The sequence below is a fragment of the Marmota flaviventris genome, chromosome 12 (genome assembly GCF_047511675.1).
Source record: "Marmota flaviventris isolate mMarFla1 chromosome 12, mMarFla1.hap1, whole genome shotgun sequence".
Lineage (NCBI taxonomy): Eukaryota > Metazoa > Chordata > Mammalia > Rodentia > Sciuridae > Marmota > Marmota flaviventris.
In genome coordinates, this window is record NC_092509.1 from 75,305,994 (window position 1) to 75,319,148 (window position 13,155).

Below are 13,155 nucleotides of genomic sequence, written 5' to 3' on the forward strand. Positions count from 1 at the left end.
GTCATTCCAAGAACATAACAGTTTCTGAACCAAAGAGTGTGCCCTACAAAGGACAACATCATCATCTTCAATATCTCAAATAAGCAAGAATCATGAAAAAGGAAAGCTGAGAGAATATTAGAAATTTTCTAATTTAATCCCTAATTTCCCAGATGAGAAAAACAAGACACTGGTAGGTTAAGCAAGTGTTACTAGGAATACATTTAGAAGACTGTATTAACTCTTTTTTGTATTAAGAGACTAGGAAATGACAACAATCAACTAAACATACAGCATTTCACAATTGTAAAAGTCTTTCAAATGAATTCTTTCATATGAGTTTCACAAAAGTCAGGGGTGGCAGCAAATGCCCATACTCCCAGCAACTCAGGACGATGGCAAATTCGAGGCCAGCCTCAGCAATTTAGCAAGACCCTGTCTCAAAACGAAAAAATAAAATAAAGGACTGGAGAACTGGGGATATAGTTCTGTGGCAAAATGCCCCTAGGTTCAATCCCCAGTACCTCCCCCCAAAAAAATGTATTCAATCATCCTGGGTAAGAGCATCACTTACTAACTGTGTGCTTTGGAGCAAGTTATTTAACCTCATTTTGCTTCATCTGTAAAATGGGGATAATAGCAGTAGCTAGCTCTTAGAGCTGTCAGGAAATTCATGAGGTAATATACGTAAAGCACTTAAAACAGAGCATCATCATCATAATCATCATTAATGAGATTCAAGAACTGTTCTCATTTTATAGATGAGAAACTTGGAATTTTGAGACCTTAATTGAGTTATTCCTCAAATTATAGTCAAAGCCAAACTAGAACCCCAACTTTCTGCCTTCCAATCCAGCACTCTATCTCTTAGACCCATTCTACCTGTACAGAATCCTATAGAGTTCAATTTGTCATACAACGTCCCATTGGTCCAAAAGAAATACTGCTCCAGAATAAGTACTTCAGACAAGATGCCTCCCACAGAGCAGCTTACTCATCTGCCAAGATCTGGCCCAGTATGCCCTTACACACACGGGGGGGGGGGGGGGGGGGAACAGACCTCTAAAGGATTTCAGCATTTGGAGAAATTATTGCCATCTCTTCAGAAACAGGATGTATTTTTTAAAGCTCATGGCACATCGCCTCTTGGCCAGCTCATGCTTTTGGTTCCCTTTGTTTTCTGTGCTTTGTCTTCCTGTGGAGCTCTGACCACCCAGTCACCCACAGCTGGTGGCAAGGTCGTCATCTCCTGGGGGAGCATTCAGACGCTGCCATATTCTAAACAGGATCTAGACTCAAAGAGCAAAGATAAGATTCCTACTTTCACAATGCTTTTCAGGTAGCATGTCCACTGATTAGTAAAAGAAGAAAATGTTTAAATTTAAAAAAAAAAAAAATGCCACTCTGTAATCTATGGTATCCTAAAAAACCCTCAAAAACGAAGGCTGCACAATTCCCAGCTGTTTCTCCTCCCTGAGAATGTATATGATAATTCAGAACTATTCATTCACTATCAGAAATAAGGTCAAGGCTACCAAATACCAAATGACTTGAAAAACCAGAGGGGAGAGTTTTCCTGTTTGTCCCCTTGGACCTTTCCTCCTCATTCACCCAGATCACATAGTTGCTACTGGCTAGGTAACAGCTCTCACCAAACCCATCCCAACAGTCCCCTGTTCAAATCAACAGTGTTTTAACTCCTAAGTTAAGACAAATCTAAACTTTCTCCAATTTAGATTGTGAATATCTATTAAAAATGGGGAATAAATCCTGGATAAGTGTAGAATGTGTTCTGCTTCAATTACGAAGAAAGCTTTACTTCTCTTTTAAACTCCTGGGAATTTCAAAGTTAATATTTTTCTTGGTTTCCAAGGTAAGAGATGTGATTGAAGAAATTTGATCAACTCAAGTATAGCTCTAGGGCAGTGATTTGAAAGAGGATGGGGGAGGTAAGGAATAAGGAGAAACATGCCCCATTTGTAGAGAAGCTGGATGGCGCTTTACAGTTTGTACTTGCCCTTGTACACTGATGACAGGATGTTTCATCTAGTTTGAATTTCAAGTAACATTAACAAAGGAGTGACTTTTTTTTTTTAATAGAAGAATAACTGCAGAAGTGGGGCAGCAGGGCACTGACTGTCACATCCAACCTTAACTCAGAAAAACCATTCATTTGAATGTTTACATACATTTTAGTGCTTACTCTGTGCTAGAAGCTGGACACATGGAAATGAATAAGACAGTTCTCTCCCAAAGATGCTCAGTGAGTTGTAAACAAAGAGATGTAAACAAAGAAATTATAATGTAACATGATGACTTCAATAATACAAAGTGCACAAGGACACTGCCAAGGAGATGCTATGGGTACCTTGATTGCCATGTGCAGAAAGCAAGAGGAGATGCTAAGATATCCTGTAGGTCACTGTACTGAGAGCCAGGATATGCAGTAAAGCAGGGAGGGCTTTCAGGAAGTGATGCATCTGAGTCGGGCTTTAACAGATGAATAAATTTTCCAGGCTCAAGGAAGAGGACCCATTCCAAAGAGAGAGTATGCAGCATGAATAAAGCATGAATCTCGGCTTAACACAACATAGCAAGGAAACCAGCTCTGTGATGGTATAAGCAGGGTAGGTGGGAAATGATGGATATATATATATAGTCTTTCATGCTATGAACTTCGCAGAATAACCAAAGTGTTGTTTTTAATCACTTGGTAATACTGTACAAAGACAAATTGTCATGATCAAATTAAACTATTTCCAAAAGAAATAGTTATTTCCAGGTCATCTACTTATTCACTTGTTATTATAGTCAATAAATAATTACTGAGAGTCAGCATTTGGGCTACAGTAATATTCTGGAAATGTTTTCCATCTGAAGGGACCTCATAATATAAGCTATTTATTTTGCATTTAATATTTGTCATTCACTGAGCTAGTCCTTTAGATACATTTGCAATAAACAGCAAGGTAGGTCTTGTTATCTTTGTGTCACAGAAGAGGATGCTTGGAAGAGAAATTTTATGATTTCAGCAAAGTCAAAGATTGAGGAGATAATACTGAAAAGACTCCCAAGTCAGGGCTATTCTGACATCTATATTCTTTGCACTGTGCTGTACCTCAAAACATTCCTACCAAAAGCATCATGGAAGAGAGATGACTGAAATACAAATATTCCAAACATGAGGCAGTAAAAGATCAATGCCATGCGATCTACTTTAAAAAAATGCTTGCATGGTGCGGTGGCGTGAGGCTGTAATCCCAGTGCCTGGAGAGGCTAAGGCAGGAGGATCATGAGTTCAAAGCCAGCATCAGCAACTTAGCAAGGCTCTAAATAACTCGTCAAGACCCTGTCTCTAAATAAAATATGAAAAGGACTGGGGATGTAGCTCAGTGGTTGAGTGCTTCTGGGTTCAATCCCCAGTAGGGAGGGAGGGAAGGAAGGAAGGAAGGAAGGAAGGAGCTATGTGGGTAAAATAAAGAGAAGGGTCATTTCAGAACACAGTGATAAAGGAAGGTATCCCAGAATAGCTGAATTTTCATGAGGTAAGACATGGGGCTGGGAGAAAGGGGCATTCTGTGAGCAGCACTCAGAACTCAGACTTTGGTGATTGTCAAGGTTCTAATTCCTGTTCTATTTCCCACAGGAGCAGACCCCAGCAAGTTACTGAATATTCTACACCTCACTTTCTTCTTCAGCAAAATGCCATAGCAGTACTATGTTTCTCCTGTAAGGATTATAAAATAATCTTTATAAAGTACTTAGGATAATGCCTAGTTTATGATAAGCCCCAAACAAACAATAAAATGCTAGCTAATAGTGGATGTGTTAAAAGGATAGCAAATAGTTCAGATAGGCCTTCAATTCTCTTAAACTAAAATGAGAAAAGTAGTTGAAATGATAGGTTGCTCCAGAAGGAGGATAGAGCTCCTGTATACCTGGTCTCTATTCAGCAGGCAATTGGGATCAATTATTAGAGGAAATAAGCTATATTTCTAACATTCTGGGCAGATCTCCCATGGGAACCCCCAGCCCCCCCCCTTATCATCTGACTCGCTTGTAACCCTTTCTAAAGAGGTGTGATGCCCTGGGGACTGGTTCAAGCAAGGTCTGTAGGAAGATAGATACTGTCACATGTCAGCTCCTAACATGGCCAAGACCTTTTTTTCTATTTCTTGATCTTTCCATTTTGTACTCTCCTAAAAACAGCAATGACTGAGACATAATATGAACCAACTTCCCTGAGAGGCTGTCTTTTATCATTAAGGTAAAACAAGTTTTCCAGGAACCAATCTGAGTAGCTTGGATCATTATTTATTTATTACTTTGTTAAACTTAGGAATACCTGCCTTTTACTTACTTCATGTTAAGCTAATATCTTTTCCATAACATGGTTACTGTACTACTCATTTATTAGCACTACATTATAATGAAGAAACATTTAGGGGTAATGGTTATTTCACTATCTTGATGTGATGGTTTCCTAGGTGTATACTATATGTGAAAGGTTATCAAATTGTATCCTTAAACATGTAATTTTATTAAATGTCAATAAAGTTACTAAAACTACAGTAAAAGATTAGTAATGAAATTATTAAAAGGCATGACAATATTATTAACAATAATGTTAGTAATATACAATGCTCATGAACATAAGTAGATATTCATAATATGAAAATATGAATGCATATATTAAAACCTAACTCTGAAATATTTATCAGGATAAATAGTTATATAGAAATGTATACACAGGCTTATAAAATGTTAGTATAAAGAACATTTTTGAAAAATAGAAATACACCTATGTTCATACCAATAGTAAGAATAAGTACTGGAAGCAACTCAAGTGTCCATCAACTAAAGATTGGATAAACAAAATGTGGTATATACACATAAAAGAATAATATTCAGCCTTAAAAAGGAAAAAATCCTAATATACCAACAATATGAATGAGCCTCAAGGACGTCACATTACACAGCACAGTATTTATCTGAACTACCTCAGAAAGTAGAATGGTGGTTGCCAGGGTGTGAAGGCAGGAGGAAGAGAAGTTCTTGTTTAGTAGGTACACTTTCTATTTTACAAGATGAAAAGAGTTCTGTGGATGGTGATAATGGTTGCACAATAATGTCGCTGTACTTAATGTCACTGAACTGTACCGTTCAGAATAGTTAAGAGGGTAAACCTTATGTATATCTTACTACAATTAAAAAGAAAAAGAGAAAAGTGAGTTCCTGTACATTATTCTGAAAGGTATTATTTTGTCATTTTTGAAAACAACTTTTTAAGAGCTATCATTATTTATTTTTAGATCAAATCTCTGCAGAGGTAACTTCCCTAGATTCCCTGAAAGGTCAATTCTGACACCAGATTAAAACTGTACTCTTGAATTTTATTGCTAGTAGAAACCTACATATTGATTACTTTTCCCCTGAATGTGACAGCATTTTCCAAATGTAGTCCTCAGAGGTCTAGCGTGTGGAAAGGAAATATGATGCTCATGAAGAAAACCTGTATCTAGAAAGAGAACTCTACAGGAGCCACTGGACAGCTCAGTTTATCTAGAGTGGACGCAAGAATTTTAAGAGTCAGAGTCTGAACACCAGTTGATGTTAAAAGGGGATAGACCTGGCTATACATCAGGACCAGGTCGCACAGTCTATGAACTTGATAGCAAAGAAATGATCAGGGCTTGTTAAGCTTTCAACCTGTATGACACAAGACAGATGAGGCCATAACTACCCAATGATGGAAATTTCTGTTCCCATTTCCCAAAGAACACCAGAAATTGGCAAAGCTAAGGACTACCCTGAACACGGTTTCCAACCATTACTACTTTGCACAGCCCACTGCATACCCTGGATCCCAGCCTACCACCTTCTCTGGGGTCTTGCTACTCTGAGATGCAATGCTTGTATTTTGCTCAGAGCTTCCTTTTTTTTGCAGGAGTTCACCTCACTATAGAGTCTCTATGTTCCCTGCACAAGGGAAGAAGAGCCCTCAGCCATCTCGCAGGAAGATGATAGCAACTGCATGGGGATTCCAAGATGTTTTAGTGCAGCTTTTCATAAACTGATTATATTTAAAGCTCCCATGGGGAGTGGGAGGCAGGGGCTGGGAGGAAAGAAGCTTCGGGAGAAGACCTTTGCTGGCATGAGTGAGGAACTGCTCAGACCTCCCTGGGGAACAAGCTTGTTAAATAGGAGCAATCAGCATTTCCAAGCACATGCGCACACACAACATGACTAGAGTCTGAAATTTCATCTCCACCTCCCAAAGGGTCTTGAAAGGGTTAAACTGTTCCAGGCAAAGGCCTGTGCTTTTTCTATCAAAATGCTCCAGATGGAAATTACAAAAACTCACTTCTCAGTTCTGTGTTGCACACACACTGTTCTAAGATATTGAGAGAGAGAGAAGCTGACTGCTTAGCACACAGTGCCACAGAGACTATTCCTCCTGGAATCTTTGCATTAACTGTTGATCTCAAGCTTCTAGGAGACTGCAAAAACTCAAGGTATGGAGTAGCGACCTTGAATGAGGAAGCTATGGGGACCATGAATAAGGAAAGATAATACCTGGAACTGTAGGCAGTGATGTGAATTCATTCAAATACAGAGTCTAGGATGTCTGGTACTATGCCCTGCATCTCCTCATCTTTTGTTGATAAGTACCAGCAAAGAAGCTAACAGGATAGAGGCCAAAGGCACCAGATTATGACCATGACTCTGACCAGGGTTTTCAAGAATATTCAGAGATGAATGTATATTAAAGTGCTTTGTAAACTGGAAAAGCTATGTGGAAAGACTAAATATGTTAGTGCTTTCCAGTCTGACATTGAGAGGCATGAACTTTCAAAGGAATCTGAACACCCACAAACCAGAAACAATGATGGTTTTTAATAAGGCAGCTACATGGCAGGCTGACCAGGGACGCAAGTACCCCTCATAAAACCACACTGGGGTGGCACTGGGGCTACAGTCTCAGAGTTCTTCAGGACACATGAAAGCAGGTGGTTTCAGGGGAGGCAAAAACCACAGGACAGAAAGTCCCACGAAGTCCATTTAGAGACTACTTGATTCAAACCATCCCTCACTGAACAGCAGACCAAGGACTCTGGGCAGGGACATACAGAACAACAAGTAGCCAACACTTAGACAGTTTACCTGTTCATTTTGCAAAAAAAGGAAACTCATGTCCACAAGTTTGAAATGTCTTCTGTTACTACTAGATGAATTTAGAATTCAAGTTTCATTTCTAGATTCGTTGCCTATTATTTAACGACTGGTGCTTTGAGAATGAATACAACACGCAGGCTTACCAACCAGCCCAAGTCAGCAAGGAAGGCTTACTGAAGAGGGGAAGGATACACAACCCTTGAACACTAACACAGGCCAGATCCTGTGCTAAGTGATCAATATATACCATCTCATTGACTGCCCACAACTCTCTTAGGAAATACCTATCATTTTGCCTACTTTCCAAATTAAGAAACTGAGGCTCAGACAAATCATACAATGAGTGGCAGAATGGAAATTTAAACCCTGACCCCTTTGATTCAAACCCGTGCTCTTAAGCACCAATCCAAACTGCTTTGCTGTTACAGCAAATTTCTTTTTTTTATCTTGGCATCTATAAGAGAAATAAGGGTGGCAGCATGAGAGCCCCACAGAACACATAGAGCTAAAACCCATAATTCTGATAGAAGGGCTTCCAGATAGGAAGGGACAGAGTCAACCCTGAATCCAGATTCTTTGTCTAAAAATTCTTTGCTCTTCCAGAGTACAGGTTCTAGAATGTATGCTCCATTATAGTTGGGATTCTTCCTTCTTCTCTGCTATATAGGCTTCCCCTGCAACACATAATAGGCACTCAATAAATAACTCATGATTAAAGCTACAGTCCAGCAGTGTGACCTTGGAAGGGCCTATTATCCTTTCTGAGCCTCTGTTTCCTCATGTGTTGAATGGAAGATGACCATAATATCCACTTCCTGGACTGATGTAAGGATTAAACAAGACCATTTCATGTAAAGCACTTCAGACAGGATGAAACATAGTGAGCACCCAAAATGTAAAGTATTATCATTTTCACTGTTATTCATTGGCATATTTTGGCTCCTTCAGAATTTTTTCCCCCACCCTGATTAGATAATGTTTCATAGTAAAGACACAGAATAGGGAATTGGAAATCAGCAAACCTGTTTCTAGCTCAGATCTCCTACCACCTTACTAGGTGACCTTGGACAAGCCTCTTCTGTTCTCCATTCTCTCCTCAGCTATAAAATAAGGAATTAAACCATTCAGATCAGTTCCCTAAGCATTCACCGGGTACCTTATCTGAGGAAGCTATCAATGCTCAATCACCTATAAAATTCTATGACCCTGAATAGTGTCAATAGAAAAATATTGGAGCAAAGCAAAACAGTCTCCTGCTTGTGGCAAGGTTGAAGAGAAACCCCAAATAGCTGACTGCATTACATCATCTCAATGAGCAATGTTTGTAAATATACCAAGTGCTTAATTTTGAGACACTCGTGAGAAATCCTTTACCAATAAGAAATTGGCATGTTCTATTAACACCTATCGCCTTGAACCTTCCAAAAAATAAGCATGTAAAATCACTTTGCACCTTAGTCAAATGGTGTGCTTCTGGAGAGAAATCTGGGAAAGTCAAAGTTATTAACACTCCCTATGGCAACAGTTAAGAATAGGATGTATTAAAAGAAAAAAGAGGAAAAAAATGACATATGTGGCTAAAACTGCAGGGGGGATTCCAAGAGCAGAATGAAGTGCATCTGAACAGGACAGAGGCCAGTGGCCTATTGTTTACAAAAACAGGCCCAGATTATGAACAGTGACAAGAGGCCAAGACCTCAATTATAACTCACAACCACACCTCTCTCAATCCCAGCCCAACTGAAGCTATCAATCAGTCAACTCCCCCATCTCTGTAATAAACCTACCAATATTTGCAGCCAAGTGGATAGAAGGTCCCTTAGGGCACCTCAGCATTGACCAAACTGATGACATACAAAAGATCCTGCAGACACAATGGGGACTTCAAACTACCTTCCAACCTTCCAAGAGATAAGGCAGCTGCCCATCACACACTCTACCTCTACCCCCACCCCAGGCAATCATTAGAGGGGAGACATGGCCCTTCCCAAGTCCTCTGTGATAGGAAAGGTCTCCTTGCATTAGTGCAGGGAAAGAAGGAGGGGCCCCTCCCTCTGTACTCTGAAACAAAGGAAAACCCAGAGCTCCAACCATGTGGTGTAACATTCAAGGCCACCCACCTCTCCCACTCCCCAGCTAGGGTCTCAATGGGCTGAAGTGGCATGGCTCTTCTAGGGACTGGTCAGGAAGAGCCAGTGCCTTGCACAAACACATGCTAGATATCTTACACAGGCAGGAACCCCTCCTAAGGGAAATGCGCTGATTAAGAAAAGGCTATTTGTGTAGGGGCTCTGATGGACCAGCCAAGTCAGGCAGTGGTGCACTAGATGAAGAGACAGGTCACTTGGTTTCTCCAGGTCCACATTTTGCTTTACCCTTCACATTTTTGCAGAGAAGGAAATGGGGCTTCGAAAGCATATATTCTGGAGCACAGGTCAACTACACAGAAGGGCTTAAAAATTATGTCTCCCCATTTTCCAGAATCAGCACCACCCTGAAACCCTAACACCCCAACTCTATTCAGGTTTAGGTAAGGGTGGAGACCGGGTGTGGATGGCCTTATTCTTTTTGTCCTCTGATCTCTAACTGTATGCAGAATGACCAGGGATGGAGCAGGTACAAGGTGCACCCAATACGGTTAGGCACTTTTGTACAGGGTACCATTACAAATCTCAGGCTTTGACATAGTGCATTAGAAAAAACCCCGCCTCTCCCAGGGCTCTCCAAATGGTACACCTTCCCAAGGTTGCCTTTCTGTCAGGACTCCCCTTCAACCTCTGAATTAAATGTCCAAACACCTGTCAGATTTCACTTGTCCTTCAAGGAAACCCGACCCAGACAGGGGGAGGTGAGTGCCGAATTGCCACCTTTTTCTCTCCAAGAACCTCCTGCCCCTCCCCCCACCCTGTCCAAGCTTGGGGGAAAGGGCTGCCAAAATAATGGCCAGACCCACAAAGGCACTCCTAAAGCCCACTCCAGTTCTTTACCAGTGCCTGTGGCCCCTGGCACTACCCATCCTCAGGAGACTTGGACCCATCTATGAAACCACCTCTGGGGTCAGCCTGCCCCCACCTGCTCCACCCAAAGAAATGAACAGCCTGCAAATCAGGGTGGAAATGCATGCCTCACCAGTCCATAGAGCACATGCATTATGCCATTTTTCAAAGCCCTTACCTTTGACCTGAGTATCGTACTCTGCTATGATCTCCTTATCCTTTTTGAATTTGGCTGGAGACGTCATGTTTTCCTTCTTTCTTCCAAATTCGAATTGTGAATTGATAGATCCAGGAGAAAAATCCAACCAAAAAATCAATACCTCCAAGACCGATTCTCCCAAGGGCAGAAGGGGCCCCCCGCGGTGGTCTCCAGCGCTCCGGGAGCGCGGGCTGAGCAGGCGGCTACGGCGGGCACATGCAGACGGTGGGCGCTGGGGCCGAGTACAGCGGCGACTGGTTCCTGTGCTTAAAGCCCGAGCCACAGCTTCAGCATTAGCCTGGTGAACGGCAGCGCCCGCAGCCTGGCCTGGGGTCTGACATCAACGACACAGGCGGGGAGTGGAAGTCCTTCCGCACAACATGGTGTGGGGGTGCGGGGGTGTGGACGCGCCCAGCTATGTCCCTGGGAGGGAGTGGGTTTGTATCGGGGTGCCAGGGGAGGGCTGGGCGTGCTTCGCGGTTTTTTGTCGTACAGGCTCAAAGATGCTGCAAATCAAATCCCAAACGGGAGCCGCAGCAGCGCGGACTGGATCGGAAGTCGTTTGCTCCGGTTCACTTGCCTGTAAATGCAGGAAAAGGGGGAGGGGGCGATCAACCCAAGAGCAGATCCTAATCGCAGCGGGGGTGGGGTTGGGGATGTCGCTCCGAGCCTGGCCTTGGCCCATTCATCTCGGCCAAACGCTGCCTGGCCAGCAGAGCCCGGCCCGGAGAGGTGGGGAGGAAGGAAGCTCCCTCCGGATTTTGTTTTAAGGCTGAAAGAAAACACTTTGGAGCAGCCGCCTGCGCGGGCTCCGGGCGGGGACTGCGGCGGGAACGCGGAGCCCCGGGCGGGGACTGCGGCACCTCGGCGGTTTCCCGAGCTCCGCCAGCACTGGGCAGCCGCCAACCCAAGGGGGACCTCGGGCCCTACCCGCGACTCGGCCCCTGACCCCTGGCTGGAGCACCTCCCTGGACATCAAAAGGGATCAAAGCCGGAGAGGGACAAGCCACCCGGGCACAACTTTTCTTCCCTTCCCGCCCCTCCTCCCAGTTGTTTTGTTTTTGGTTACTAGCTTCTCTTGGCAGCAAAATGTTGGGGGGGCGGGGGGAATCTGCAGGAAAAAGCCTGCTCCGCACGGGACATATCCAGGAAAACAATGTGGTCGGCAGAAGCAGGAAACGGGTTAGAGGCGAGGGTCGGAACCGGGAAAACCGGGGGATGGGGGACGGAAGGCAGCCGTTGCCTCCCCCAAAACCAGGGACGAGAGTGACTTTAATGCCATCCCCAACATTTTTTTGTCACCCAAGCCCAGGAATCCCAGATACCGCACCCAATCCCAGTCTGGGGGTGGGGAGAGATCTTTGCGAGGAGGTGCTGGAGAAGATACCTCCCTGGCCAAGGCCCGGGAGGCTGGAGGGAAACAGGCGGGAGCGCGAAGGCCGGCGTCTGGTTCCCTGTCTCGCCGCAGCGGGGACCCTCCCTCCTTGGCCGCCCCTTTCCTCCCTCTGAGCGCCGGGAGGAGGTTCCGCGAGTATCTTCCACTTCCCGGGGCCAGAGGAAGAGCCGCACTGAGAGAGGCAGAGAAGGAGTAGAGGCGGCGTGGTTCAGGCTGGCAGGAAGCGAGGAAGCAGTTGTGAGGTGGGGTCCTGAGGCTGGACGGGAGCCCGGAGACAACTAGAGCTGCATATGTTTGGAAATCCGGGAGAGGGCTAGGAGAGGATGGTCTTGGGGGTGAGGGTCAGTTGGGAGGCTTTGGTGGGCTGGGATGTTACGTGAAGTACAAGGATGTTAGCAACTCTGGTACCGAGAAGCGGGCCTGGGAACCGGAGTGGGTGAAGAGGAGCCCCTCGGAGTGGGCTAGGAGGGTAGGACAAGGAAAGAGCCCCGGAAGCTGGGTGGAACACCCATCCTTCTGAGTCCTGGTCCGTGACCTGGGCTTTCTGCCAGAGCTAGGAGACAGGGGAAGAGGCCAGCCGATGGTCACCGGCTACGCCAATGACGGCTGCCCCAACGTGGACCCAGGCTGCCGGTGTGATGAAGAAAAGGGGAGGGGGCTGGATGCAGACTGCGCTCGGATAAGTAAGCCAGGACAGAATTTCAGGCAGTGCGGTGATGGGCGGAGAGACATGCAGTCCTGAGAAGTATTATGGGCTGTACTGGGAGATTTGGAGAGGGTCGGGGGCGAGGGGGGGCGGGCTGAGGGATTCCAGGCGCGCCGCACAGCCAAGGCGATGCCGCGATCAGCATCCGCGCCCTCTCCTTCCCGCCCCAGCCCGGGTTTGTTCGGTCAGTGATCAAGCCTGGAAGTAGGGAAGGAAGAGGAGAGGGAAGGAGCCTTTACCTGGCTCTGACGCGACGGGTCTCGGGCCCCTGGCTCCACTTCCCACTCGGAGCTCTCCTCCCCTCTCTACCCCACCACCCGCTTCTACGCAGATCGGCCCCCCAGTCCCCTGAGGAGCCTCCGCCAACTCCGCAGGACCCCGCCGGGAAGCTGAACCCACCCCTTTACCAATCACCGCCCGCTTTCTATCGACCGATGGGGCATCCAGCCAATAAGAATAGCTGATCTCAAGACCAGCGACATGGGGAGGAGCCTACGAAACTTGGAGGTGTGACTAACACTCACTGCTGAGGCGTGGTCCCAGAGTAAGCTCCTCCCGGGGCTGTCGAACCCTAAAGTAGAACTGATGGGCGGTATTAAAATGGAACCGACAGCCAAACACAAACTCTTGAGAAAAGCCATGACCAATTGGACTGGGGTAGGGAGGAGGGGCGTTGGCGGGGAATTTTAGCCAATAGAGAGCA

At 45.1% G+C, this 13,155-nt stretch overlaps 1 protein-coding gene across 3 annotated transcripts in view; it reads right to left on the reverse strand.

Moving 5' to 3' along the window:
* Positions 1 to 12,798, reverse strand: part of Srgap2 (SLIT-ROBO Rho GTPase activating protein 2) — a 243,088-nt gene extending 230,290 nt beyond the window's left edge. For all 3 annotated transcript variants that reach the window (XM_071600131.1, XM_027934675.3, XM_034636185.2), the window contains exons 1-2: positions 12,692 to 12,798; positions 10,330 to 10,930 (exon numbers count right to left, since the gene is read on the reverse strand). In XM_071600131.1, coding sequence (XP_071456232.1) covers positions 10,330 to 10,396 — 67 coding nt within the window. In that variant the 5' untranslated portion in view covers positions 10,397 to 10,930; positions 12,692 to 12,798. The remainder of the gene's footprint in view (positions 1 to 10,329; positions 10,931 to 12,691) is intronic.
* Positions 12,799 to 13,155: the final 357 nt, after the last annotated feature.